The following is a 27,432-nucleotide window of genomic DNA, read 5'->3' as shown; positions in this document are numbered from 1 at the left end:
TTCACACCTGCTCTTTTTACACGGTCCCATGAATAATTTTTACACGGTTTCCTGTCACGTTTTGTTTGCTTTTAAGTGACTTTCCGAGCACATTTTATCGACTTCTAAGCAGCGTTTTTGAGCAGACACCGAAAATCTGTTTTGCGTGGTTCGGCTCGGGAAGAGTCCGAGTAGACAAGTTTCCATTCACGAGAGATCCATGAAAACGAATTTCTACGTTGTCGTTGGAGAAACCAGTTCGCGCATACATATGTAAGTATGTATATTCGATGGAGGCGCCCACATGCTTTCCTGCGATTCCGTTTCGGCGCTCGTACGTGCCGATCGGTTTCTGTTGGCCTGCCCGTGTGGAATTTATTACAAATTACCTTACGAGCCGACACGCTTACGATTTTTACTCCGGGAACGTGGCTTGCTTTCTCTAGGCGAGAAACGAACCACACAAGCTCCGAGAAATTTCTTTCTAATCGCGTTATTCCACAGCCAATCAAAAATCTCTCTCTACACCCCTCTGAAACAGAATAACCTTTTCAAAATGAGTACAAACGAGTCCTTTTTTTGTTTCAGATATTAGAAGCGTTATTAACACTAGGTTTACGGGCCCCGTCAAAATGACGGGTTCTAATATTTTTAATTTACGAATTACTCACCAAACTTATTTCCTTAGGTATTTATTATTTAAAAAATGGCTGAAAACTGGGATAGAGACATTCCTCTTATTTTGATAAAGTAATGTAAAATACTCACTTTTAATGCTCCGTAAACCTAGTGTTGAAGGCGTACTAGTTAATGCATATATTTTTTTTTAAATTGCATTCGGTCTCTAACAGCATAATTTTTCAAAAAAAGATTAAATCTAAAAAATTGCGAACACCAATATTTCGGGACAACAGCTTTGTCCACAAATATTTTCATTGTTTGTAACAGTATAAAAAAAAATGTTACGCACTAAAAGGTATGCTGTACAAAGTGGGACACAACGTGATGTGAAACTTTTTCGCGCGGGCGTAACACGCAGGCGAGGTTGAATTTTTTACAGCGAGGTGAATGGGACACTGTGTCTTTTTTCATCGGTGCGCGATTGCAAACATTCTGGCAAATTCATCGGGGCAACAACGCGCGATAGTAAAATCAATTAGAGAGGACGCGCGAAGTGTTGACTGTTTTGCGTCGATGCAGAGTTGCAACCTTTGCACAGCTCGTCACGCGCATCGGCAAGCATTAACAACTTTTCACCTGCGTTTCCACCGCAAGAAAGCATGCGGCAAATTCTGTTAATTTGTAAAAAAATACGCGACTGGAAGTTCGCATGGGCATTCGCGATCTAATAATAGGATTCGGAAAGGCGATGATGGAAACGTGGCCGGACACGTGGTGCCACGAGAGCTTGTGGATACACGCCCACAAATTTATTATAGCAACAGGCTCGTTTCGAAACGGGATATTAGCATGCGGTGATTTATGAATTTATTTGTAACATTTTCGGTTTTACGATCGTCGTTAGGCGTACCCATCGTTTCACTATGCCACGGCCGGCAACAATGTTGCGCAATCGGAATGCAATCCGTCTGTTTGTGGGAACGTTGCATAGAGGCTTTCTGCTCGAAATTTAAGACCCTATTCATCCCACGTTTTATTGGCCAGACCTTTAACCAAATCGGTTTCCTGCCGATCGAGCCGAAGCAGATTTTTCCACCAATTTTTTACACACGACGTCAACGAACTCGTTGCGCAACACGAAACCTGAGAAAATTTTATTCGACACGAAATTAAGAAACATCTGTTTCAGATAAGTGATTTTACATCGTTATTTTCAATACTTGAAATAACAAGAAGCTACTTCAAATGACCTCAGTAATCAATTTCAAGTGCAACATTTTTGGGACACCTTGTAGATACTAGACTACAATATAAAATATTAGAATACAGTGTCATGTGTCCGAATATAACGTAATATACTAGAATATAGCAAAATATACGAGAATATAGTAACGATATACTAGAATAGAATATAGTATACTGGAGTATATGATGTTCTAAAGCATAGAATAATATGAAAGAAAACCGGGTGTATTTGTCGTACCGTGGCTCTAATAATTCGATCACGTGCTGACATTCAGCCGACCTTTCTGGAATATTCAACAATCACACTTTATTTATCCGTTCGGCGCGCCAGTGATCAGGTTACGTATTGTTGTTTACGGAGAGGCCGACCAGGGTGCATCGTATATGCATTAGCGACAGGACATCAGGCTCTCTTCGACGCGATGATTCATGGGAACACGCCGAGAACATGAATTAATGAGCTTTCCCGGGGAGTTCGTTAATAGCGCGGACCGGGTTTTCCGCGATCACGATGAACGGTGGACAGTTACAAAGGTCGTTTCAGAATTAATTGTGGCCACATAAACATTCGCACCCGATTGTGAAACACGGTGTAACGTCTCTCTTCGGCCGGGACATTTATCGAGACACGTTTTCTCTTCTCTTTCTCTCTCAATCCGGGCGACGTTCATTAAATTCATATTAAAATTAATGCGCGTAAAACCAGTGGCCAGGTATAAGGAACACACACTTAATCGCATGTTCGGAGGATGTTTATTAACCGGACGGAAATCCTCGGCAGAAAGGATTCTCTATTTGCTCCGCAACCCTCGATTCGCAACGTGTAATTACGAGACGTGATCATCGATCCGCGGGCTTCCCAGAATTCGTTTCGATACGGAAACCGTCGGCGAAACCGTTCCGTGGATTTATCAAGCCAATAAAATCAATGAAACGCTGCCGGGGCTAACGGGCCGATTTCAATTACCGAGGGGGATCGAAATAACAGGCATCGGAGTTCGTTAGCCGTAACAATTATATTAGCCGGCTTACAAACAATCCCCGCTGAATTATTATAATATAATACTGACGAATTCTCACGTGGATCCGAGTCCACCGAAATCGACGCTCGAAACAGGTTCGCTGTGTGTGATAAATAGGCCGCCGATTTCTATGCAAAATAAAAGTTGTCTAAATTAATTGATAGAAACAGAAGTGAAATAAAAATGTATTTCTTCGTTCAAGAGTTTGAATAGACTGACGATAAATAAAAATGATCAATTGCAAGATACACAGGCTGCATAGACATTTATATCTTAATATAAACGAAAATAATATAAGTGTGTTTTTGGTTTCTTTAAATATGCAATGTAAGAATATATTTTGAATTTGACGCTCCGCATTGCCTCTTTCCATTTGATCTACACGTTTTTCATAGCCTTTGTCTTAACTATCTTCAAATTCTAGAAAGTCAACGATAATGCACGAAAGTGTATAACCACTACAATAATCCAAATTTGTGTGATAAACTTTCAAATAACCTCTAAGACCACAGTACAATGCACGGTGGTCATCTCTGAATGATTAATACACAGGTTTTCTTATGTTCGAAATTGTCTACGTAACACAGATGCACGATGATTCACAGTCTAGCATTTATTAAGCTCCTTCCACTTTATTTAATTAATCGATGAGCTTGATTTGTTTCTGCTGAGAATGATTTATGTAGAGTAGAACACGACGTGAATTGGCTTAGGACGTGAGGATGTGTACAAGGCGCGAGAGAGAGAAAGAGAGAGAGAGAGCGCGCTGATGTGTGTTATTAGGGAACCATGTACGTAAGAGATATAAAGATTGTTTTGACATCCACTATTTGAATAGTTTCGATACGCACTGTATAATGTTGTGCCTCGCAAATCGCCTAGGACAGGTTGTAAATTCTAGCGAGACCAGGGAGGCCAGGAACGCGTGGGAGATTTTCGTTACGGGACCGGTTTCGGACGGTAATTAATTTTCACACTCCACTTCTAATTGACAGCAAACTACCGGGGAAAAATTCTGACGCCGAAAACGTTCTACAGGTTTCGTTCCTATCGGAGAAAGTCGGCTAAACGGCTGTGTACAGTCCCTGGGACCAGAGTAAAACAAGAACCTTCGTGTACCTGTCCATTTGAACCTTTTCGCTACAAGGTTCACAATTATCTGATAACAACGATCGAGGTATTAAGTTGCTGAAGCATTCTACCCTTCGATAAACGTATTAATCCCGTGGATAACAATTCCGATGGTATGATCCAATTTCGTAACATCAAAAAATCGATCTATTTTTGTCCTACTGAACAGCAATACATGTAGAGATCATGTTCCCGATTTTTCAGGCAGAAATTTGAAACGGTTATTTAAATGCATTTTTGCAGTTAGGTAACACGATTAAGAAAAATATACTGTAGTTATTCTATAATTCGAAAAATGGTAACTTTATGCTAAGAAACTCTTCTTTTATCGCTCGACATATTGACGAGATGGTAGATCGTATATTTTTGGTTAAATTATTAAAAATTCTGACAATTTTAACTAGAAGCCGACACCGCGGTTTTCGTTGCCAAAAAATAGCGATTTCTCGAAGAACAATCTTTCCCGTCGGTTGTAGATTAAACGATAACTGCATATATGTATGCTGGTACAGTAAAACCTGATTGGAATTTACGATATCAGATAAAATGGCGAACAAATGTGAACCTTTAATGAAGCAATTTCGCTGTGCAATGAACGTCTAATCAACGGGCGGTACAAACTGGATTTTCAATTGCGGCACTGAAAAAATTCAACTATCACGACAAAAGTGTAACAAAAACATGTGCAACATTTCAGCCCGATTAATTTCTATCATGTTTTGCACAGAGTGCCTAAACAATCGATAGTTCGAGGCCGAAGAAAATGAAAATTCCGTCTTGATCGAACTTCTGCGGTCGACAATTCACTCCGGGCCTTCTAAATCGTTTCGCAACGGTTGTTGATCGTTAACGTTTTAATAGCAAACAGTGTACCCGTCGCTATCAATGAGGCGCACGACGGCGAACTTACCCGACATCGGGTTGCGCAACGCTAATTACGTTATCTGGTACGTATGGCGTTTACACGGGGTTCAGCCGGTTTGGCGAGGGTTTCGTCACAGAAGGATGCGACTTATCGCATTCCTGTTTATTATCTAATTTGTCGATCGGTCGGTTTCTGTCGGGGCTCACGTGCCCCGGGCCCTGTTTCGTCAGACGAACGTCTGTTCGCCTCGTCGGAAAAGCCGGAGAACACGCGCCAAGTAACCTTACACGTGATCACGATGACCATCCGCGGCTTCGTCCAAGATCCAGGGAAGCTAAGTCACTCGTCCACCGTTACGTAACGCACTGTCTTTACCCTCGCGAGATCCGTGACCGGTCACATTTTCACAATTTTTCCGTAACGAGATCTACGGTATACGTACCTACGACGCACACTGACCCGGATCGAAGAATTCACAGAGTCGGCACAAATAATAATATAATAATATAATATCTTGACTCGCAGCGATCGACACGCGTCAACGTTCGCGAAACGACTGAGGTCCTCGCGTGGCATTGTAATTTGGGGCACGATCTGTTTCTCAGGTAGAAACGGGTCCCCACTCGAATCAAAACTGTCCAGGGCGTTTATTACACCCAATTATGTTGACTCCTAAGCTCGGCGACCCTCGGCTTCAGTTTTTCGTGGTTCGTCTATCGATACAGTGAATTCTCGGTATACCTCAACAACACGGGTCTTGCGTGTATTGTCCAGGAGACATACCCGAGCCGCGTTATGTTTACACTCCTCGACCTTCGAGGCCTTTCGAGCTTCGCGGCCCCTCGCGGAGTATACTCCCCTGTAGTGGGGATAATTCCGTGACGTTTTTCATCCAGGACTTGGCGACATATATAGAGAAATCACTGTACATCGATTGTATTTATTACTCGGTAGTTCTACCGTTAAAAACATTTTCCTCGAGGCCATAAACGCTGTGAATAAACGTACGTGCCGACCTTATTTTATTAGGATAATCAAGTGGTCTGTGTAGAACTTAAAGAATTAAATGCACAAGATAAGTAAAGGGTGCATAAGTACTTCTTGACAGTATGTGGCTTATTAACCCTTAGCACTCGAATGGCGACCGTAAGGGGGCATTGAAAATTTCTGTATCATTGTTCAAAATATTTTTTACACTATTAAATATGTTTGTATAAATTACTAAACAGTTCGGTATTGTACGAGTGAATTGCGCCATTTTCGTATGTATAACATGAAAAGAAAATATATAGAAGGAAAATATTCTAGGTCGGAAGAAATGTTTCGTTTTGGAGTTAAAATAGCTTCGAGTGCAAAGGGTTAAATTTCTTCATAGAAATAGCATTCTTCACGACACACTTACAAAATGTAAGATGGTTGAACAAGTGTTTCAGCTGGTTGATGTTATAGTCTTCCGATCTTCTTGCTCTGAGCTCTTTGTCCAGGTGTGATCTCGATCCTAAGTTCGAGAGATCCCACACTCGTGGCGCAAATTCGCTTTTGCCGTAGAATGAGCTCACGTTCTGTTAACCCTTTTTCTGGGAACCACCACTCTCGCGTTCATTCACCGGGAATTCGAGACTCGGCTTGAATTCTCGTGCGACGGTGCGAGGTATACCCGCGACCTTGAGGCATTACAGGCTTCCCCTTGGATACTCGGATACGAGAGACGGCGACCTGCAAATCTAATCAATGCGTTTTTACCTGGAACGAAGTACTACGTGGTACGCCGTTCCCAGAACTAATGTGAGAGGTGCGCTCTAGATAGCGGGAATTCTCGGTCGTTATCGTTAATCCTATAGTACACAGGGAGCGGTGCATGCGAGTGCGTCAAATTTCCTTGTTGTCTTCAATGTTTCCCTTCGGTAAAATCCATTTATTTTTGCTTCGAAGTACCTTGCGATGCTCTCGAGCATTATGAACCGACCACGCGACTGATAAATCATTTTAGACTTGGTGTAGGCAGTCTTCTCTGTACAGGGTGTATAAGAATTATATGTCACGACCATCATAGCGTGATTCGGAAGTGTATTCCGGATCGGTGGAGATCTGTGAAAAAAATGCACCGCAAAATTCCATTTTGACCTCGAAACTTAAGGTCAAAGTATCGAAAAATTTGAGCGACGAGTACTATACGATGCAATAAAAGAACATTTGTCGACACTTTCATCTTGTTTTGCAAGGTCAAGGTGAATTTTGCGGTGCAATTTTTTAAACAGATTTCCACCGATTCAGAGGCGTAGAATCACGCTATGGTGGTCGTGACATGTAATTTTTATACACCCTGTAGACAGTAGCCTAATTTGGACCAGCACTTGCACAAGTTAACGATGTTACATTGAAACAATCAATTTTCAAATGGAAATCTAGCCACGTATGCAGAAGTCTTGTCATTTTTGTACGAAGTATTGATGTTTGCAAATTACAAATGCAGCACTGTGGAGAACACTGTTCACCACATGGTTCAAGAATATGTTTTTCATACTATGCCTCTAATAACACAATCGTCTGCTGTATTAAAATTCTTTGAGCAGTGCTAATGGTATTGATAGGCTGTGAAATTCATTTTGAGCGTTTTCGAAATAATTCGGCGGGTTGTGGAGCGAGGGTTAATATAATTTTTGGATCATCAGCTAATTGGTTTGGCGGGGTTTGTTGCAGACTGACATGCGCCGAGCCCTACTTCGTCAGCGAAGGCTTGTACAGCGGCGCGGAGGAGCTCGAGAATACGCGCGAGGTAACCCTACACGTGATGACCATCGGCGGCTTCATCGAAGAACCGGGGAAGGTAAATCATTCGTCCACCGTTACGCAAACATTTTCTTTTCATCGCGCTGATCGGCGAGGTGAAATTGCACCTGCAAAAGCATCCTCGCTGCTGGCCGCGATGCGCCGCTAATGCTCCTCCACTATTTTGTTACCGTTGCAAAATTGAGCGGCGCGACCGGAATGACAGGCGCCGCGTCAAAAATAAGTTTACACGCGTAATCAAATAATTCTCAATTTATTCTTATATCCCGTTTACACAGCAGAATAAATTATATCTCCAGATGATGGTAGAATTTCGTCCTCCGTTTTCTGGTTACTTCTAGAACGGGAGGAAGATAACACGCAGCGATAAAGCTAAATTAACGGTCAGATTTATTCTGATTCACCGTGTGTTCTATTGTTGCAATTTAGAAGATATTTTTGAACGTTAGTGTACGTTCGGGTACGCTCGCACGTAACAGCGAGCCGAAAGCGCATCGTGCGATCGCGGACCGCCATAACCTTTTATCAGTTATCTAATTAGCCGTTGCATTTAATTAACGATCCGACGAGAGGGCTGAATGATAGCGGCGGCAGCGTGCGAGACCGACGAACGGTTCTGCCTGGTCGTACGTAATTTTAATCGGTGCACACGACAGATAACGAAGGGTCGAAGAGATGAACTTCAGCTTCCGCGCGCCAGCAATTAGTCGCGTTTTTATTTATTCGAACGTTTGCGGTTTTGTTGCATCGCCGAGGAAAAGAACAAAGAAGCTACTGTGTCCCGTCGTCGCGGAGAACCTGTATTTCTTCCCGGGGGGAGCTTCGTTTTTTCGAGAAAGTTCAATCAAGAATCGAGTTACGATCGACGTAATTATTAGCCGCAAATAAAATTTTGCCGGTCCGTTTCCAAGGCGCGTCAGACGGCCCGCGGCAATATCTTTTTGTTTCTGCGGCCGACAGGATTTCAAACAGTTCGCTCCTTGAATAATGGTATTTACCGATCCCCGGCAGTCTTGCGGGATATTTTTCGTGAAAGCACTCCCCCCCCCCCTCCCCAGGTTCGCCCGTGTTGCGATTAACGAGTCAAGAAACTGGTTCACATCCCGGTTCGCACACCTCATTACCTAGCCGAGGGGATCGAGCATTTTATTTCTGTCTATAGCCTGCGATAGTTATTATAATTGCTTGTCCCTTACACGTGATTTATGAACGCCCTGCTAAACGCTGCCTGTTCAACGGCTAATTCTATTCCTGATTGCTACTGTATCCTTCGTTCGAGCTCGCCGCAGAACTCGCCGCAGAACGAAATCCAACGTGTTCTTGTGCAATTGCAATTAAATTCAAACGAACCTCCGCCTGACATTTCTTCGATTCTTTCGAACATACTAGCTGCGCTTCTGAAAAATTCGTTCTGCCTGCCACCACATTGTTGCAAACTCGCCGCAAAATTCGAGAAGAGATTGGCACCTGTAACTGCTACTTCTGAACGATTTCATCACCAAACCGCCTGATCTCTGACAGTCATTCACTGTCGCTCCCATAATTCTGAAAACATGCTCCGGGTGGGACACACAATATACTCGATTAGCGTACAGCGTCTCTGAACAATATTCCAGATCAGCAGCATTCTCTCGTGCTCGAAACGTTGTGGATTCGTGGCACGGCTTCTAAAAAGAGAAAATGGGTCCACCTTGAACCCTAAACAATATTGGTTTTTGTAGAACTTCCAATTTTATTCGGTGCAACAATTTTCAAGAAAGTTGTAATTCGGTGCTCGCCTTGATCGATAAGTTTCATTTAGAAAAAGTGGTGTTCGTTTAACACTAGGTTTACGGAGCATTAAAAGTGAGTATTTTACATTACTTCATCAAAATAAGAAGAATGAGTCTATCCAAGCTTTCAGGCATTTTTTAAACAATATATACCTAAGGAAATAAGGTTTGTTGAGTAATTCCACGTAGATGGATCTTCGCAATCTCAATAATCGTAAATTAAAAACATTGGAACACGTCATTTTGACGGGTCCCGTAAAGCTAGTGTTGAGTCACTGTTGAAAATCGGACATTTCACACGTAGCAGCGTAATAATTTCGTTATCGGGCGAACTGGCGGTGTGGACAAACGAAATTACGTTGTCAACGAACCATCGGAGTCGACTTTTCGCTGTGTGTCGCTTCTTCCTTCTATCAGGCTGCGCGCAATTCCGCTCGAGACTCGTTTCGGCGAAAAATTGGATAGTCGATCGAATCTTTCGCTAATTGCATGAACAGCGTTAATGGAGGACTTCCCGCTCTGCCGTCTTTGTGCCGAGGAGCTGTCCACGGGATGAGATTAACTGTTGCTAGTCAGCGTTCGCAGCAGATGAAAGATTGATCGACCACATACTGCGGTCGCATCGGCGCTTCGGCGTGTCGACTGGTTGAACAGGCGGTTCGGGACACTGTTTAACAAGCGTACTACCGAACACCGAGCATAATATTATAATTACAGCGACTGATGCGGCGATAATTCCGCCGATTCCGCGTCCGCGGCTAATAGGACTCCGCGTGGTGTCAAAATAGAGGGAAACCGGTTCTCTCTCTCTCTCTCTCTCTCTCTTTCTCTCTCTCTTTGTGTGTGTGTATTTGCGCCGGAACGTTTCTCAGCCGAGAACGTCTGTTACTGCCGATGACGTGGAAAACAGACGTACCACTGCCACGTAGATTACAGTAAATTGCAGCAGGTGTTTATAATACTCGGCCGATTTCGATGCTCGGCGAAACGCGGATGCGTGTCGCGAACGGAGAGAATGATTGCTGAGGGATCCCGTCGCCGCTATTGCTGAAACTAACCAAGCAAAAAATCAGAGTGGTTTGTCAGCTATAAAATTATTCCTGTCTCCCACCTTGCGGCCGGACGTGGATTTTTTTACTCCGCAAAGGTACGGTCTTGTTGATTGAATGTTATATCTACCGGGCGACGGGTTTATCGTTCGAGGATATTCAATTTGCAATCGCAAATTATCTCCGGCCGCTCTTGACACATCAGCTGGTGCGATTTCGACGGAAACGCTTCTTCAGCGACTGATACAGGTGGCTTTCGTTTCGCTGGAAATCGAAAATTAGCCGTCTAGCTTGTGTCTTTGGTTTTATTTTCATCAACGTGTCTCGTAACGCGAAGCAGTATTGGTAATCTTCTCAGGGAATAGCGAGAGTGAGCAATCCTGGTGACATAGATCGTGAACTGACTAAGATCGTGTAGCTCCGTGCGGCTTAGATCAAGACTTTACTGTAGTAACAGTTCCGTGGGAACAATTTGTTTCAGAACACATATTAAAAATGCTTCTACGAGAGAAACATTGGCAAGGCTTGGAAATTAATTTTGACTGTAATATGAATTTTATTTAATCGAAGGATGCACTTCGAGGGACCTTAAGTATAATGATTAAACACCAGTATTGTACAAGAAGTTCGGAGAGAATCGATGACTGGCGACAATCTAGTTCACTCTTGATTTCGTTCTGAGCACGTTGACATTAACATAAAATTGCTGTAATAAAGTGCGGTAAGTATTGCAACGTTGTCGTGCGATCTTTGCGTTTCGCAGAGCGAAACTTAATTAACGGAGTCGATTACTGTCACTCGATATCTAAATGGACACGGAATCGAGCGGCTATAGATAAACGCGAGTTAACCGCAACGCGTTCCGCTTTTCCTCTCGCGTATCCAATTAAGATAGTCGCGGGTATTTGCTGCGTTAATGATTTTCGAAGTTTCTCGAAGTTTCTCGAAGTTTCGAAGACTTCCGAAGAACGTATACAGTCCACTCGTTAGGCTGGACGTCTGTGTGTGCACGTGTTCACTGCCACGTGAGTCGTACGTGGGCGACACACGTTGTCGATCTTCAAAAATTAATCTTTCGCATAATATATTTTTGTCAACCGAAATTAGATTTTGTAGGAGTTAAAATGATTAAAGCAATCGAATTAAAATAATCGAATATTATTATATTTTGCAGGATTTGAACAGAATGAGAGGCGCAACGATAAACTTCAAGTTTATAATATGGATCTTACTTAATGAATTGCTTTGATTTTGGAGGACTCTTCAAAGCATTTTTTCTTGACTTTTTATGCAAAATAAAAATTGTCTGCATCAGTTGCACTGAAACTGTCACGTGGACATACCGAAGCTTCTTTCTCTCTTCAATAATCTTAACAAGTTGAACATAATATATTGACATGGTTAAATACTTGCAACTTTTTCTTTAAAATTGTACCAACTTATTTCTGTCGTAAATACATAAAATCCACAGTCAAGTTCAATGAATCATTACCACTGCGTTTGCTTCTACGAAACGCTTATTTCAAAGTACAGTCAGGACTGCGAGGGCACTGCTTAAGAAACAGATGCCCGATAACAAAGTGATTCTTATCTAAACTGTTTTATATCTTCGAAGTGTTTCTCGAGGGAGCGCAGCCTGTCAGACAGTCGCGTCTAATCCGGTGCATTTTTCGAGCATGCAAAGCAAACCATGCGTCGTCGTCGGATTGTAAAAGCTGTCGACGTGCCAATTGGAAGATGCTTCCGTGTTGCGTCTTCACTGCCGGGCAACAATGCTTTCCCCGGCCGTGGCATGCATTATTCAACGCACCAGGAAAACCGCTTCCAGCAGCCTCGAAGAGGCAGCCTCTTCATCGGTGAACCGTCTAACGCTTCTTTTTTCCTTTTTCTTTTTTTCTTGTCTCTTTGTCGACTTACCAACACCAATCGCGTTCCAAAAGAATACACAGAAAACGCCACAGACTAATTATTCCTCGCATTCTCGGGGACACAAGACCTTTTGCAATGGCGTTCTGCTGGATTTATCAAGAACTGTTCTTCGACTATTCCATTCTAGCATGTTCACTGTACCGTGCATCGGTACTGAATAATGTTTATTTAACTCTTATGCCAATGGCTGGGTACCTGGTTGCTTGCTTTCAATTTTCCTTCACAGTTTTTTCGTACGTTCGTGTTGGCAACTATGTAAACTCTACTTACTCGGATAATCGTAAATTAAATTCGCGTTTTAGGCGTGGAAGGATGTGCCGAACCCCTATGAAGTTTAATATTTATAAAAATCGAAGTATGGAAATGAATTTCATTTACGATCAGGAAGTTTTGAACACTTCAGAATATTACCAGAACTTGAGACTTACAGATCACTGTATAATTCGTAATGATTCGGTCTTCTGTATCGGAATTTTGGGGCTTTTATTTCGAAATATATCCTCTTTCGAACTTTCGAATACTGCGATGATCAAAACGAAGTATAGAAATGCATTTTTTATGATCAGAAAGTTCCGAATATTTTGGAACACTGCCTGAAATTGAAAGATTCTTTCAGAGTCTGAAAACAAATTTTCTGTGGTTCTTGTAAGTGTACAAAAATCAAAGAAAGATATAGAAATGAAGTTCAAAAAATGTTGAACAGTTTAGAACGTTATCTGAACTGGAAACTTACTCGCAGACTCTTTAAAATAACTCAAATTCCTATAATTCGATTTCAGGATATTTAGAAGGAACGAATCTGTTCGCAGTCTTTTTGAAATTGCGAATATCGAATCGAGGTCCGGGATTAGAGAAAGCGTGTTAAGATTCGTTAGGAAATTGACAGATTTGAAGTGGCGACGGCGACGATGCATGTCGAGGCGCATTTCAGATAGGCAGTCTATCAGGGAATTCATTCGGTAAGGAAAGAACGGCGGTATGCGCAGGTGTACGTGGCGAACGTAAATGCGTTTACTCAAGATCTTCCGCCATTAAGTTTCTTTCCTCCTTGCCCGGTTTTCTCATCGTCCAAACATGTCCCGATGTGAGTGTTGACCTCGGTGGTTACTGGGAACCCATCGAGACAAACGCGCACGCTGCTAGAGCTATCTATGGTGTGCCTGTCCGGACGGTTTTTAGGATCGGAAAGAATTGACGCTTAACCCCACGTTGGGAAAGTTGTGTCGTCGTCATCGATCGCAGAAAACATAGTGGACTGTTGCGTGTACTACATTAATGCAATTCGCTTCTTTTCAGAAGAGCCTGCACCGTAACAGCGAACCGAAGACCGTTCTTGTCCCATTTAATCGCTATTCACGGAATTCTTTGTCGTCGCATGTTAATGCCTCCGCAATCATCCTCCTCGTTATAGGTATCGCTATAGCACTTCGGCTTTGCTCATTCTAGCGGTCTTTAAAAACTCACAAAATGCTATTGATAGACAGTAAACAGTAAAGTAAACAGTAAATAAGTATAAGTATACAGTAAAGTCTTGATCCAAGACCAATCCTCGGGTCCGTGCTCTGACATAGATCGTGTAGGGCTACTATTTGAGGAAATCGTTCCTAGTGTACGTTGTTCTCTTGTTCATAATGTCAGCTGTAAGTACTATCGTTAATTCGCGGAGGCTTGTGGAAATTGGCGCTGCAAGGAACGGGGTTTTAATTATATTTTAACAATATCTCGAGGACGACGTGTTCGGTGTTGACGAGACGTTCTCCATGTTTCGAGTCGCCGGTAAAAATCGATTACCCGATCAGCGCGAGAGCGACGCTTGTAAACGGTAGCATAAGTGGTTCAGTTAATCAGGCTAAGGATTTTTAAGGCTCGCACGAACGGGAACGAGTGTTTGTGTTCCATGAAAACAGCGTGTCGCAAGCGGAACGCTGTAGACGACGTCCTGAACGATCATCGGCCAATTCCTAGACACGGCAGCGAGCATAAATTATTCAGGCGATGTAGCAAAAGCGATTAATTTTATTGGCCGACGTCCCGGATATGGCTCGTCTGTACCCGTCACCGTCGCTTTGTTGCAACGTCGTATCCTATGCTCGGTGTTCCTCAATTATGCGCGGGCCCAGGCTAACACCTTATTAATGTTGGTGGTTGCACGAGAACCGGCCACGGGAAAATTGCGCAAAACGGCAGGGGAACGTGTCGGGCTTTTCTCATCATCGGATCGGTAATGTCGGCCCGCGTAGGAAGCGGAATCTTTCGCGTAATTATGCGACAGCACAACCATCTGCGCGATTGAATCGCACGATGAATCCTTTCGCGGACCTGTCGGCTAACACGGTTTTTCGCGCGAGACACCTCGACGGAGAAAACTCATTCCGAAGTTTGAAAATGTTCGGAGCGCGACTCGACCGTCTGATCATGACTGTCCGCTTCCACTTATTGCCAAAACATTAGGCTGCGCTCGGAAGATTTATTAGTTCGTTATGCCAATCTACTGGCAACGTCATGTAATGCCCACAGCTGCAGACAAACGATTTAATTATTTATTTCACAATATATGTTTATTTGTAGCCTGCATTTAACACTGTTCGATACGTTTTATATTCAATCATAAATTCATTTTAGTGTTTAACCTTACCTAGATACCCACTCAGTTGCTTCAAATTTGTTCTTAAAAATCGAATGTTCCTTGATTTCTACTTTCTCGCGTGCTTATAAATTGATTGAAATTTTCGGCATAGAAATAAGCATTAAACTTGTAAATTACAACGTTATTGAACGTCGCGGAAGGTTTGAGTGTCGACATAAGAATTGAACATATTGATTGGCATAACCTGAAAGCCTTTCGAGATAAGTAGATATAATATTAACCAGTGTAAAACTAAACACAAAATATGAAGTTTCTGTGTACACTATAAAACGGACAGTCCGAATCGATGAACAGAGTTCGAATCGTACTGTGAGCAGTGACTTTGTGTTGTTTATTAGCGAGAATTATTTCGCAAGGACATATTTTTCATTCTTTACCGGTTCTGGGAAAGATCGAGTTATTCGAGCGAAAGTGGAGCGAGCGCAGATCATTTATAAAATCGGCTAAACAGTCTCCCGATCGTCATCGAATCGAGAAACGACTTACCGCGGCGAAATCGTTAGATAAATCGAGCGAACGCTCGTTCGAACCGGGCGCGAATATTCCAGCGACACTTAATTACGTAATAACGGCTGTAAAACATCGTAATTAGCATCCGGCCGGGTAATTAGCAACGGAACACGTGCGATACGTTTCGATTGCCACGGTGTACACCAATCGAAAGAAAAGAGAAAAGTAGTGCGGCGAGAGGCGGCTGTTGCACGATCGGGCTGCAATCGACCCGAAGTTAGAAAAACGGAATTAATCGGCGCGGAGGCGAGAATTTCGAGCGAATCGTGCCAGTTTCAGCCGAGGAACGCTGTATCCCATAACGTGCCCGCGAGTAAAAACCATTTTTCAACCGAGGGAAAAATTTTATTACATGCTGGTGCGGATAGTTTCGTGAAATTGGACGTAAACGGCGAACTTTGATGTCCTGTACCTGAAAACCTAATCGAACGTGTTCAATCTTATGACTTAAACTACCCCCAATTTCGCATGAATTACATCACAGTCGAATCTCATCGAAATCTGTTGCTATTTACAATTATTTATTTACCAAATACCACCGTTCCAAATACGGTACAGTTCATTCAAGAAAATTTACTGTCACACTCGCACGCCTATTATTTATTTCGCTTGGCGTTAAAGTGGAAGCTCTAACCTAGTTTGAGAAGCTATACAATATTGGGTTCTTATTTTATTAATGATTTTTAGCGAGACACGCTTCACGGCTGTCAGATTATTAGTCTGCAAAATTGAACTGACTTTGGTTCTACCGTAAAATTTGCACTGTCATAAACCTCGTAGCTTATTTAGTCAATTAAACAGGCGCTATCATTCGGCAATGCTTGATCGGGATTTTTGCGAAGACCCATGCCACTGAAATTGATAACAAAAATTCAATAATATCGCGATTGAATTAATTTCAGAGCGAAACGCATTAGGAGACAGAAACCCGTGAAACACGAGGAGGCTTTCAGCGATATCGCGACAGGCGAATTGGAAATTGATGTTCGCCGATTTCTTTCTCGGACAGCGAGCATAAAGCCGACGATGTTCATCGAGGTTTTCCACGGAAGGGTCGCAAGTATGCTCGTTGTGCGTACAGTCGTGTAACGACCCGGCGTTGACGTGGCCGCCGCAATAAAAGGCGTTACACGATTTCGTGTTAGCCATTCGTGTTGGTCAGAGTTCAAATCGAGCCGGAAGAGATAGCACCGGGAACGTTGATAAATCGTCGCGGTAAACCGCGATAAACGCTCTCGCTGCCTTCGTCTTTCTCTTGTTCGCCCCCTCGGTATCGCGCACGTAGAGACCGCAGATTTGGTAAACAAATTATTCGCGATGCAGAAGTCTCGAAAAGCTCTCTTCTCTCCCTCTCTCTCTCTCTTTCTCGCTTTTCCCTTTCCCTCTCTTGCGAGAAACAGCCGATTGCGCTTCGGCTGCCGGGGGCTCTGCGGTTTCGCGAGATAATCATTTCGCGAGATCACTCCGCCGAATGACAAAATAACACCGCTGAAATTTTTATGAGCCCCGGCTTGTCCGCACCGGTCATAATAACGCTCGTTGGCGCGAACTGCCGGCGAATCTAACACCTTCCTTTCCCTTCTCTTTCTCCCTCTTTCTCCCTCTCTCTCTCTCTCTCTCTCCCTCTCTTTATTATTTCGTTCCGCTGTTCTGTTTTGCGAGAAACGACGTCGGGTTTCGTCGGGGAATAGGTTCGACAATGACCATGGCGAAAGATTATTAAAAACGAAGACGACGGTTGGCGAATTCGTAATTATTTTTGTAGAGATTCTATTCTCTTCGTTTCAGCGGATCTTTCGATATTTAAAAATATTTTTGGCCGAGTGCACAGCCCGTGTGTCATCAGGGCTATGATAATTCTTGAAGTCGCAATTTAGGCTTATGTACATAATAAAAACGTATCGTTCATTTCTTCCATTTTTTAAGACATTCATGCATTATTTAGTTCCGAGGAAAATATTCACGCTACTGTACCAACTTTAGAAATGCGAGTGCATATGATTTTTCGCCATAAGTGAGTTGGTACTTTTATGTAGGGATAAACGAGTATCATCGAGCAGTGTATTCAAAATTATACGATTCCGTTTAAAACACAAACTTGACCTTCACATGACCTCTATGTGTCCAGATAGAAAAAGTATATCTTCATCGGTAAGTGTGTCCTCCGATACCGTTTAACTTTTGTCTGAAACGTTTTTTAGTATGATCGACAGTTTCGGAGATATTCGACTAGGTCGATGTAAATGGGACACCCTGTACATGTGTGTACATAGAACCGGAAAATGGATGAATGTTTACCCGAGGAGAGTGTAAGGGTTAATAGAGACGCTCGTTATAGAATAAACAGTACACATTATGTCTGCCTAATCGAAGATCCGTGGCCCGTTTTAATCTGCAACGGAATCGCGCATAATTTACTTGACGAGGAGCTTCGGTAACAAGCATGAACCGCTCCGTTCTGGGAGAAACGTTTTATCTTTCGAGGAATTCAAGTTCCCTCAAGGCCATCCGTTTCACCGCTGTGTCGGCGTTGTGAGTCGAATCGACTGTGGTTCCTGATTTTCTTATCACCGCAGGAGCCAGGTAGCTTATCACTATAATCCTCTATAATTCGTTTCTTTCTTTTCTTTTTTTTTTTTTTGCGTATCAATGAACACGAAACACAGACGGCGAGAGTTCGGAAAACAGGAACTATTAGGTACATGCAAAAAAAAGACGTTTGTGTAGAGTCCTGGAGCCGAGTCACTTCCTACTTGTTAATTATCGAGAGACCTTATCAGTGAAAATTTATTCGAATGGGTGTCCAAACGAGGGGCGTATGTTATCAATTTTTATAAATTCAGATTTTAAAAAACACGTGCTTGCTTGGATTATTACTTACGCTGCATTCGCTGCTTCGACAATTACCGCAGCGAGCAGTTAATTGCATCCACGTTCTCCTCTAGGATTTTATAGAATGTTACGTGTTATTGTAGACGTTCATTCATTCGACCTTTCAACCGAGACAATTAAATAAAAGGAAATGCAGGCACGAGATGAAACAGAGATGAAAATAATATTTATGAAAAAGCGAACAGTCGAAAGACAAGGTAATTATGAAAGAGGTTGCAATGATAATAGAAATAAGGATTAAGAGGCACGGGAGCACAACTATAAAATCTGACTACTAATCACGCCCGAGGCATTTCGGTTTTTCCTCCGGTGGGTTTTTGCTCGGTTCCGTGTCGTGTCAGGTGCGTCGACGCGAGCGATCCGTTTCATGCGATCCACGAGACCACTGGTAAAATCGATCTCTCGCCTATTACGGCCATTACGAACATCGGGACCATATTTCCAAGGACTTAATAACGGCGATCACGGGACAACACCTATGGAACGGACACGGGAATCGTGTACGAACGGTGCACTCATTTTTCCCGGCTCGGACAAGATCTATCGCATCCTGCTGCCGACATAGTCGAAACTAAACTGCACCATCAGGAACCAATGTGTTTAGAACTCTCTTCATTTCTTTCACTACTTACTGCTACCTCTGATTAACATCCGTGACAGTAAATTACGTAGCGGCGGCTTCATTTAAGCAATATACAGTGGCTCCAAAAATCAGGATTTTCCTGGATGAGAAATCTTGGCTCATTTTAAAGCTTATAATATCTACTTCTATAAACTATCACTAACTTTTCCTAAGATGTTTTAAACAGAGATACGTTTTTTCGCGAAGATGCTGCACATTGAAACTTCTCTAAAAACATTGGAAAATTTTTGTCGCGATTGAATTTGGTGTAGATCTGAAGATTGAAGCTGTCCCTTTACAACGACTCCCCGAAACTTATTTTTTTCTACTAAACTCTGAACGAAGAGTGTATCCCCAATTTTGCAATAATATATGGTACACCATGAGAGCCCTACACGACTAAACTTCTAGTTTCTGAATATTTTTGTGCTTCTTTTTCGAAGTTTCAGGAAAAAACTGAAATTGACGCAGCGACGACGCTCAGGGACTTCAGGGACTTCATGTGTTCGTCAAATAAATTGATGCGAAGCACACGTACATAACAAACCGCCTGTAATTTACCGCACTGATCCGCTAATCGGTGTAACATAATTTTATTCGACCGGTGCGCACACCTGCTCCGTATATTAAATTATGAAAATCAGCTCGGACGCAGTACGTTCGGCTGTTTCGCGTTTGAATTCTGTCGACCGGACTCGCCTTATTCTGAAATCCGCCTATAAAGCGACTAATCCAGTCGAACGACACCGTATTTTCTGCTTAGACGCTGTGAGCTCGCGATGATTTCGAGCCGGGGCTTATCGGCTGCTATATTAATGGCTGCCTCCTCGAGTCCAGCATTCTTTCGCGGAGTAATATCGGACGACATTGAAGTAAACCAATTCACCGGTCAACAAGGTTAATTTATTATGTACTGCCGGATACGGGGCGTCGTGTGCTTTTTGCAGAAATTGCTTCTCCGCTTAGAGCTCCGAGGCACCGAGATACGTTTCCTAATGATCGGGCACCGATTCGCGGGAACTCGATCAGCAAAATGATAGCAGTCGGAAATGCTGAATGTCAACCGAAGTAATGTCCAAGCGGTTTCGAATCTTTCTCGGACCGCGGTAAACGCCGTTAATTGTAAGCAATCTAATACCAAACGCCTCGAGAATTCCCGCTGGTATTTTTAGCATTTTTTTTTTTTTTCGTCAACATTTCTGTTCGACTTCCGTTTTCTCTGTGATACCGCTTATGCCAGCGTTCCATCTTCTCTGACAGTTCATAAATATCTGAAAGCCTTCTTAAATATCTTTTCAAAGTTGTGCTCGTGACATAGGATCAACGTATTGTTTATTCGTTTCACCGAGTATTTAGTTAGGTTTATCCGAAATGGTTTATTATATTAGTGGTTCACTGCTTGCCGCGCCGGCGGCGGGACTTTCTAACAGTAAATCAAACTGTAGCTTGACGTGTCCGCGGGATATAACAATAGAGCGGATTTTTAGCAACATACTCCCACTCTGACAGCTAAGAACTTGTATCAAACGCGCCCACGCACCACGTCCTTTGGCAACCGAATTCATCAGCCACGAGCACTCTGAAAAATTTACATTACGAACACCGTATACCATAGTAATACCATACAGGTAGCTTTGTTCACACCGGGACAAATTTCACTTCAAATGGAAATTAGAAATAAATATTTGAACCAATTTATTTCGCATCCTTGTCTTCAGTACTTTCATATGTGTTGTACTTACGGCGCAATACAGTGATGGAATTATTGATTACACGAAAAAGAACTTGGAGACATTTTTTAAGGAAACATAATTTTATATAGAACAAAAAATTGTTGAAGCTCTCTTATTCTTCAATCATTCAATGGTAACTTCTTCAGGCAACTCACAGTGTTTTGTAAATCTGCTACAAAATCCGTTACTGTAAGACACATGCAAACACAACACGTGTAAAGCTACGACCACACCGAAGCAACATCCAGCAACTTTTATTCTTTTATTTGGTGACAAACAAGAAGATGGCCACAAGAGGCGACGAAAAGTAGCTCGATTTTGCATCGGTGTGGACATAGCTTAATAATTCCTCCCAGAAGGTGTTCCTCCGAGTGCATCTCCAAAATAGTCGGCGCGCAAACCGATCGACGCCTAATCGATATCCTAATTAACACCGCCTTTTCCGATCCGGCGCGATGGCCGGCTCGCGGTCAATTATAATTTTCGTATCGCGGCAGCCATTTCATTATACCGATCGCGGTCGCGCGCGCGCGCGTGCGCGTGTGCACTTACCTTTCATTAGCCCTCGAACGGTCGCGAGAGCGGAAAAAGGAACGCGCCGACGGACGCGCGCCCATGGAAAACAGTTCTGGTAATTGAATTTTGAATTACGATGTCTCGTCACTCACGTACCCGGTATTAAAATTTAATATCTTGCCCCGTTCCGTGCTTTCGAGGCGGAAACAAAAAGAGGAAATCGCCGCACCGCACCGCACCGCACCCAACCCCAGCCCCGTAATGCTCACCTGTGTGTTAAATACTCGGGACGAGCGAGCTTCGGGACCCATGTACACCTGGTTGATTTAAGAAACTTTATGAAATTGTAATTACCGTCGTGTCCGTTTCGTCGGGCAGCAACACTTGCGCTCGTGACAGTACCGCGCGCCTTTTCTTTCCATTTTGTACGCGAACGATTCGCAACCTTTTCCTGAAGGGTGTACAGGGTGTCCCATTCGAATTGTCTGTTTGGTCCCTGTTCACCTCGGGACAAAATGATTGAAACGAAAATACGTTCAGTTTTTGAACGTGCAAACCAGAACAAGAAATACATTGAAAATATGTTGGTGACGCTATCGTCACTACTATTTTTTAAAATGTTGATTTTCTTGTTGGGTTCACGATAGAGCCACGTTTTGGAATTTGGGGAAAACCTCAGTTCAAATTATTGCAGCTGATATTTGTCTGTGTGAAACAGAGTCTAACAAGGCTACAAGGCTCAACAAATGAGAGACCCAATTTTGCTAGCTTTGGGAAGATTGAACTTTTTATTGTGTGAAAATAGGGCCACTTTGTAGGGCTTTGTTGGTAACCTTGGGTCGAGAACCTTGCTTTTCATACCTACTTCATGTTAAGTCACTAATGGAGCCACTTTCTGGGTCCATGGTGAAAGCTCTTAGTCAGAGATAGGCATTTTTGTCACAATGGAGACAAAATCGTCCCCACCATAGTGCTCACTGTCCCCTTCCAGTAAGCGCCGTTACCGTGATGCAACGCGCGCTGCATTAGAGAAAGGTTGGTGGGAGAAGCAGGCGTTTGAGGGGCCCCTACCGTGCCCATCGCTGTCCTAAGTTGAAACTGTAGCTTTCGCTAATTACCAGTGTGAAACAAGATATTTTCAGAACTATAAGGCACAGCTATATCAAGGATACAAATATGTATAGTATATTGTAAGAAAATGTACCGTGTTGCTAATGACCTTTGATGTTGAAGCAACATTAAACAATTAAATTATATATATATATATATAAAATAGAAGAAATCAGTTTTTAAGTCATCTAAGTCAAATATCCTCTCATTTCACAACCAAGAGTACAGTACTATTTTCTATATTGAACCGAACGGGATGAGTAAGTATAAATAAACAAAACACCAGCGTACGTCCTGTTTTAACAATCTGGGAGCTATGACATCAACTTCGTCGCACACAGTGTCTGCCACGTGCACTTGTTTCCTGGCTCGGCTTGTTGGACGGATAGGTTCGTAAAGCGACGAAGGTCGCTTTTCCGGTGTTTTTGGGAGGAGCTGTACAAGTATCGAGGAAATCGTTTGATTATCCGCTCGTAAAGCGGCGATCGCGCATTGTGTGCTAAATGGTGGTGCAGGGATCGGGGTCGCCCCCTACGGGGAAGGGCCTTGCGGAGCAGCACGGGGCCATCGGATCGTAGAAGTCGATTCTTGACTGTTGTCCGAAGTCACTCGGCAGAGCGGCGCCAACCGGTTGCAGCAGCTGGCTTCCTTCCATCGATTTAAACACGATACTCGGGGCCACGAAAGCGATCGTGCGTCTCCGGAGCCGGGGGCTCGGAAGAACGGCGAACAGTGCCGGACGCCGGGGCTCGATGTATCGATAAATGCGTCGCCGAGCGACGAGCCTCTCGGGAAGCCTGGACGACGGACAGGCAACGAACAGCCAGTGTCTTCTCGGAGCGTCTTCCTTTTCTATTTTCCCTCGGCGAGTATTTGCTTTCCTCGCGGCAACCGTATCGACGCTTAATTTATGCCGTGTACGCTCCAACAGGCTTCCCAGCGCGGCCAGGACACCGCGAAACACGGTAATGCCTCGATATATGCGAAAACTTCGCCACCAAAGTGTCACTTACCACGGGTACCACGAGACAATACCAGTCCAATAATAGAACTCGTGTGTTTGCAATGATTTCTTTACCAACATCTCCGGGACACTTTTCTGATTGAAACGATACCAAACACGACACAGTTTGGATCATAGTCAATCGTTTTATTCGCGATACGGTGGAACCTCGATTATCCGAACTGATCTGTGCAACACGAGCATCTGGATAATATTGTAGAATTATGAAAATAGAAATAGGCAATTGTTAACTTAAATCTTTACTGACAGGATTCACCTAACTTCAGATTGAAGTATTTTCGTGTGAAGCCTGCATTCGGATAATGGAGAATACAGATGTCATAGGTTCGGATAGTCGAGGTTCTACTGAATCGCCGATTGAACGAGCAAGTGTGCTCCGAATTATGTCACGTTTGGTCTCATTTTGATCGGAAAAGTGTCGCAAGTATTTTGGTAAAAGTTCCATAAAAAAATATTTGAAAGGAAAATTGTATTCTTTCACGCTTCTAGCATTGTGGAGATCCCAAGCAAATTTGCCTCACTCGACACACTAATGCGAAAATTCGTTTAAAAATCTGGACAAAATGATTTAAGACATTGGACTTAAATCGCGAATTAGTGTGAAATACGGGCCAGAGTCTGTGCACGACGGGAGCGGCGAGGTTAGATTTAATTTCTGCGATGGCTCATCCATCATGGCGGCGATAGACGGACAAAACGGAAACTGATACGCTAGAAGGAAGGTGGTGCAATATCTGCAGCTGACCCACTTCGTCCCAACATGGTGTATATCGGTGAAGAAACAACGGAATGCTACCAATGCTACGGGGACTTTCACTCGGAAGGCTCATTCCTGGTTCATAGCCGGGACCAAGCATGGCGATCGATTGTTTTCGAAAGGTCGTCGCCCGGTCCTCCATTAGCGGGCTCCCATTAGCTGGTTCCTCTCTTTTAGCCACGATCCAAAGGTCAATCCGCGGATCGTTGCTACAATTATTTCGAAAATCCCCGCTGTCTTCAATCGGAATGATATGCTGGATCGTATAGACGGTAGACGGTAGACGAACGGAAAATATTTACGTTTCATTAAGCGTTGCCTGTCGGCCAATTAGCGTGAATCAATAAACAGAGGTCCGTAATCAAAGTTACTTTGAACCGATGTTAACACACGTTGCAGTTTACAAAACGATTCTACTTTGGCCGGTCCGAACAAATTTATAGAAGCGGCGGTGGCGGGAGGTTTTTCAGCTTTTTCCGAACTGGAAAATATTATTTGCAGTTGTCGGCCAGGGACGAGGTAAAATATAGACTATAGCATAAGGGTCTTTCTCACAAATTGCTACAAAATTTTTCGAAGTATCTTTGCACCTATAATGTAATAAACTGCTATAGCTAATAGTTTTCTAAAAAAGATAAATGCTAAAATTTCTGCTTTATACGAGAACGGGTTCTTGAGGGTTAATTTTGTTGACGAAATAATTTCGAAGGATGAAAGCAGCTTTCCGTGGGTCAATTAAAAATGTTGGGCAGCGTCGAGCGCGGTATCGATTCTCGATTTAAATGCCCGGCGATGTAACAGGGATAAAAAATGGCGATATTCTGGTCCTTGCGAGCCGGTCGAGCATCGAAAACAAGATTTTCAGTGCGCCATTGAGCAAAACAACAACGGTACGATCCGTCGTTCCATAAATCTTGAAGAATGGTCAGTCCCTGTCGGCCGGCAAGAAACGAATGCCGGGTCACCGATATCGTTTCGATGCTCGCAGAACGTCGCAGAAGAAGCTCGCGGCCGCTCGTACGTCACTTCCCGGTGGAAAAAGAGACAGGGACGAGGGGCGCAAGGTTCGCGAGCAGAAGCCAGGAATTATGTGAATTCATTAACAAACGTGTCGTGCAATCAAACTGCTATTTACCAATCGATTAATTCAACGACTGATGCAATTTACGGCCGCCTAGCGGGCCGGGGAGGACCGCCAGAGGTTTTCTGCGTCCCGTCCTCTTCCACCATCTTGCCTCCTCTTTCTCCGGGACCATTATACGTATGGTGCCCCATGCTCTCGCTCTCGGGGGTTTCGTTGATGCCGGCTATCGGCGCGTCGAATCGAGGCGCAAACATTATGCCTTTGATGCGAATATAATTGTTTAATAACTCATTGTCGAGATCATCCTCGGGCTGCTGCTCGGGCATCGTAATGGCGAGCAATCCGAAAACCATTTTCGTGCCGTTATGGCAGATCTCTTGGCCCGATCAACGACATCAACGGCCAAGGTTATTTTCTGCCGTTTAGATGCTTTGTTCCTACCGAGCATTTCATCGCTTCATTGTTGTTGCTTCATTCGAACGATCGTCGAAGATCGAATGATTTTTAATTGGTCTAGGAATTATAAGATTAATCTCCTTCGAGGACTTCCACTGACTGGTTCGGATAATCGAGGTTCCACTGTATCGCGAACTGAACGAGTAAACGCGAAGCAAAGTGTGTCGTGTTGGGTATCGTTTCAATCGGAAAAGTGTCGCGAATGTGTCAGTAAAAGTTTCATGAAAAAATATTTAAAAGCTAGATCCCTTGCTTGAAAATCGTCCAAAGCGCGGAGAATTAAGCACACAGCTCGATCGAGGAAAATTGGTTCGGCAAAGTGGCCTGTTGGATCGTTTTCCGGAGTCGCGGACGCACTATTGTGGTACCGGAAGGTATGGTAGCGTGCGACGCGAGGTCTTCGCGGTGATCGATGGCCGCGTAGTCGCTGTGCGAGGCCATCGATCATTCCTCTCGCGGTCCTCGTGTCTCTGCCCGGCTACTTCCTTCCTGCGAAATCGGCTGTCGGTTCTTTCCCTTTTCACCGGCGTCGTCTGACTGGCATTCGGTGGCAGATACGCCGATTGTCAGACATCTCTCAAGTGTCTTCCTCCCCCCCCCCCCCCTAGGGGAACGGGATGTTTGCAATGGTAATAGCGAGGAAAGTTTCGCCAGGAAAGTCTCGTCGATAGTCACTCGACGGGACCTTTCATGCAGAAATGCGACTGCTACCGCGTGTCATGCACTTTCCTCTGCCGCGTCGATGTACACCGTCATCTGGACGAGGTGAATTCCATTCTTCCTTCGAAATGACTGTCAACGTTTATTCCGGTGTCCAAGGTCTCGCCATTGCTAGTAGGCAGTAAGATGCTAGGATTACCCAGGGGTCTCAGGCAATGAGAAGCGAGCCCGATTCAGAATAATAAAAATAAAATTGTCTGGATTAAAAGTTGTTCAGAATGTTGACTTTCACAACACATCTCAATGACATTGTGTTAGAGAATAACCTTTATCCAGTGACGATAACGACTTGGATACGATCCTTGTACTGTATGCGTCTTTAGAAATAAACAACACACCCTTTATATATATATATGCTTTATTACAAATGGCAATGTTATTCTAATAACGCCGCAGTGTATCCGCGTGTTTCACGGTATAATGATTGAACAGTAAATGTACAGTGTATGTCACGGTGACTTTGGGACTAAACTTTACTGCGATCCGCACGGGCTAACTTCTTCAGTCGGACTGACGACAGACTCAACTTTACGCCCCCGACTGTGTCCCACGGTCCCTCATACGTGACCCCTCATGCCATCCCTTATGTTTGTGCATGAAAGTGGTATGGCATCGTTGAATTCCAACACATTGTAATCAGCTGGAATTACCTCTTTGCAATCAGTCACCCGATATCTACAGGTCCTGCTGTCGATTAATGGAAAAAAGTCGATTTATCGAATTTGCTTAACCAACCCCTTGCCGCACAATATCGAGTCAGACTCGTGACGAAGAGTCTAATAAATATGTGTGTTATTAATTTTCTTTGGAGAAAACATAGGCACACAATAAATATAAACTATCTTTTTCTTTTCTATGAAATTATGAACGACGAAGAGCTTCTGATCTTGATAATCACAAATGAAATAGTAGCGCAAGGGGTTAAAGTGTCGACGAGAGGTCCCGCGGCAGCCGAAAA

General features: G+C 43.5%; 1 protein-coding gene across 1 annotated transcript in view; it reads left to right on the top strand.

The window, feature by feature from the left end:
• Mesr6 (misexpression suppressor of ras 6) overlaps positions 1-27,432 on the top strand; it is an 832,393-nt gene that overhangs the window by 508,900 nt on the left and 296,061 nt on the right. Inside the window, exon 4 of the mRNA XM_076802429.1 lies at positions 7,564-7,690. Within this exon, the coding sequence (XP_076658544.1) occupies positions 7,564-7,690 (127 nt within the window). The remainder of the gene's footprint in view (positions 1-7,563; positions 7,691-27,432) is intronic.

The sequence above is a fragment of the Halictus rubicundus genome, chromosome 16 (genome assembly GCF_050948215.1).
Source record: "Halictus rubicundus isolate RS-2024b chromosome 16, iyHalRubi1_principal, whole genome shotgun sequence".
NCBI lineage: Eukaryota > Metazoa > Arthropoda > Insecta > Hymenoptera > Halictidae > Halictus > Halictus rubicundus.
This window is presented reverse-complemented; position numbering and strand designations above follow the sequence as displayed.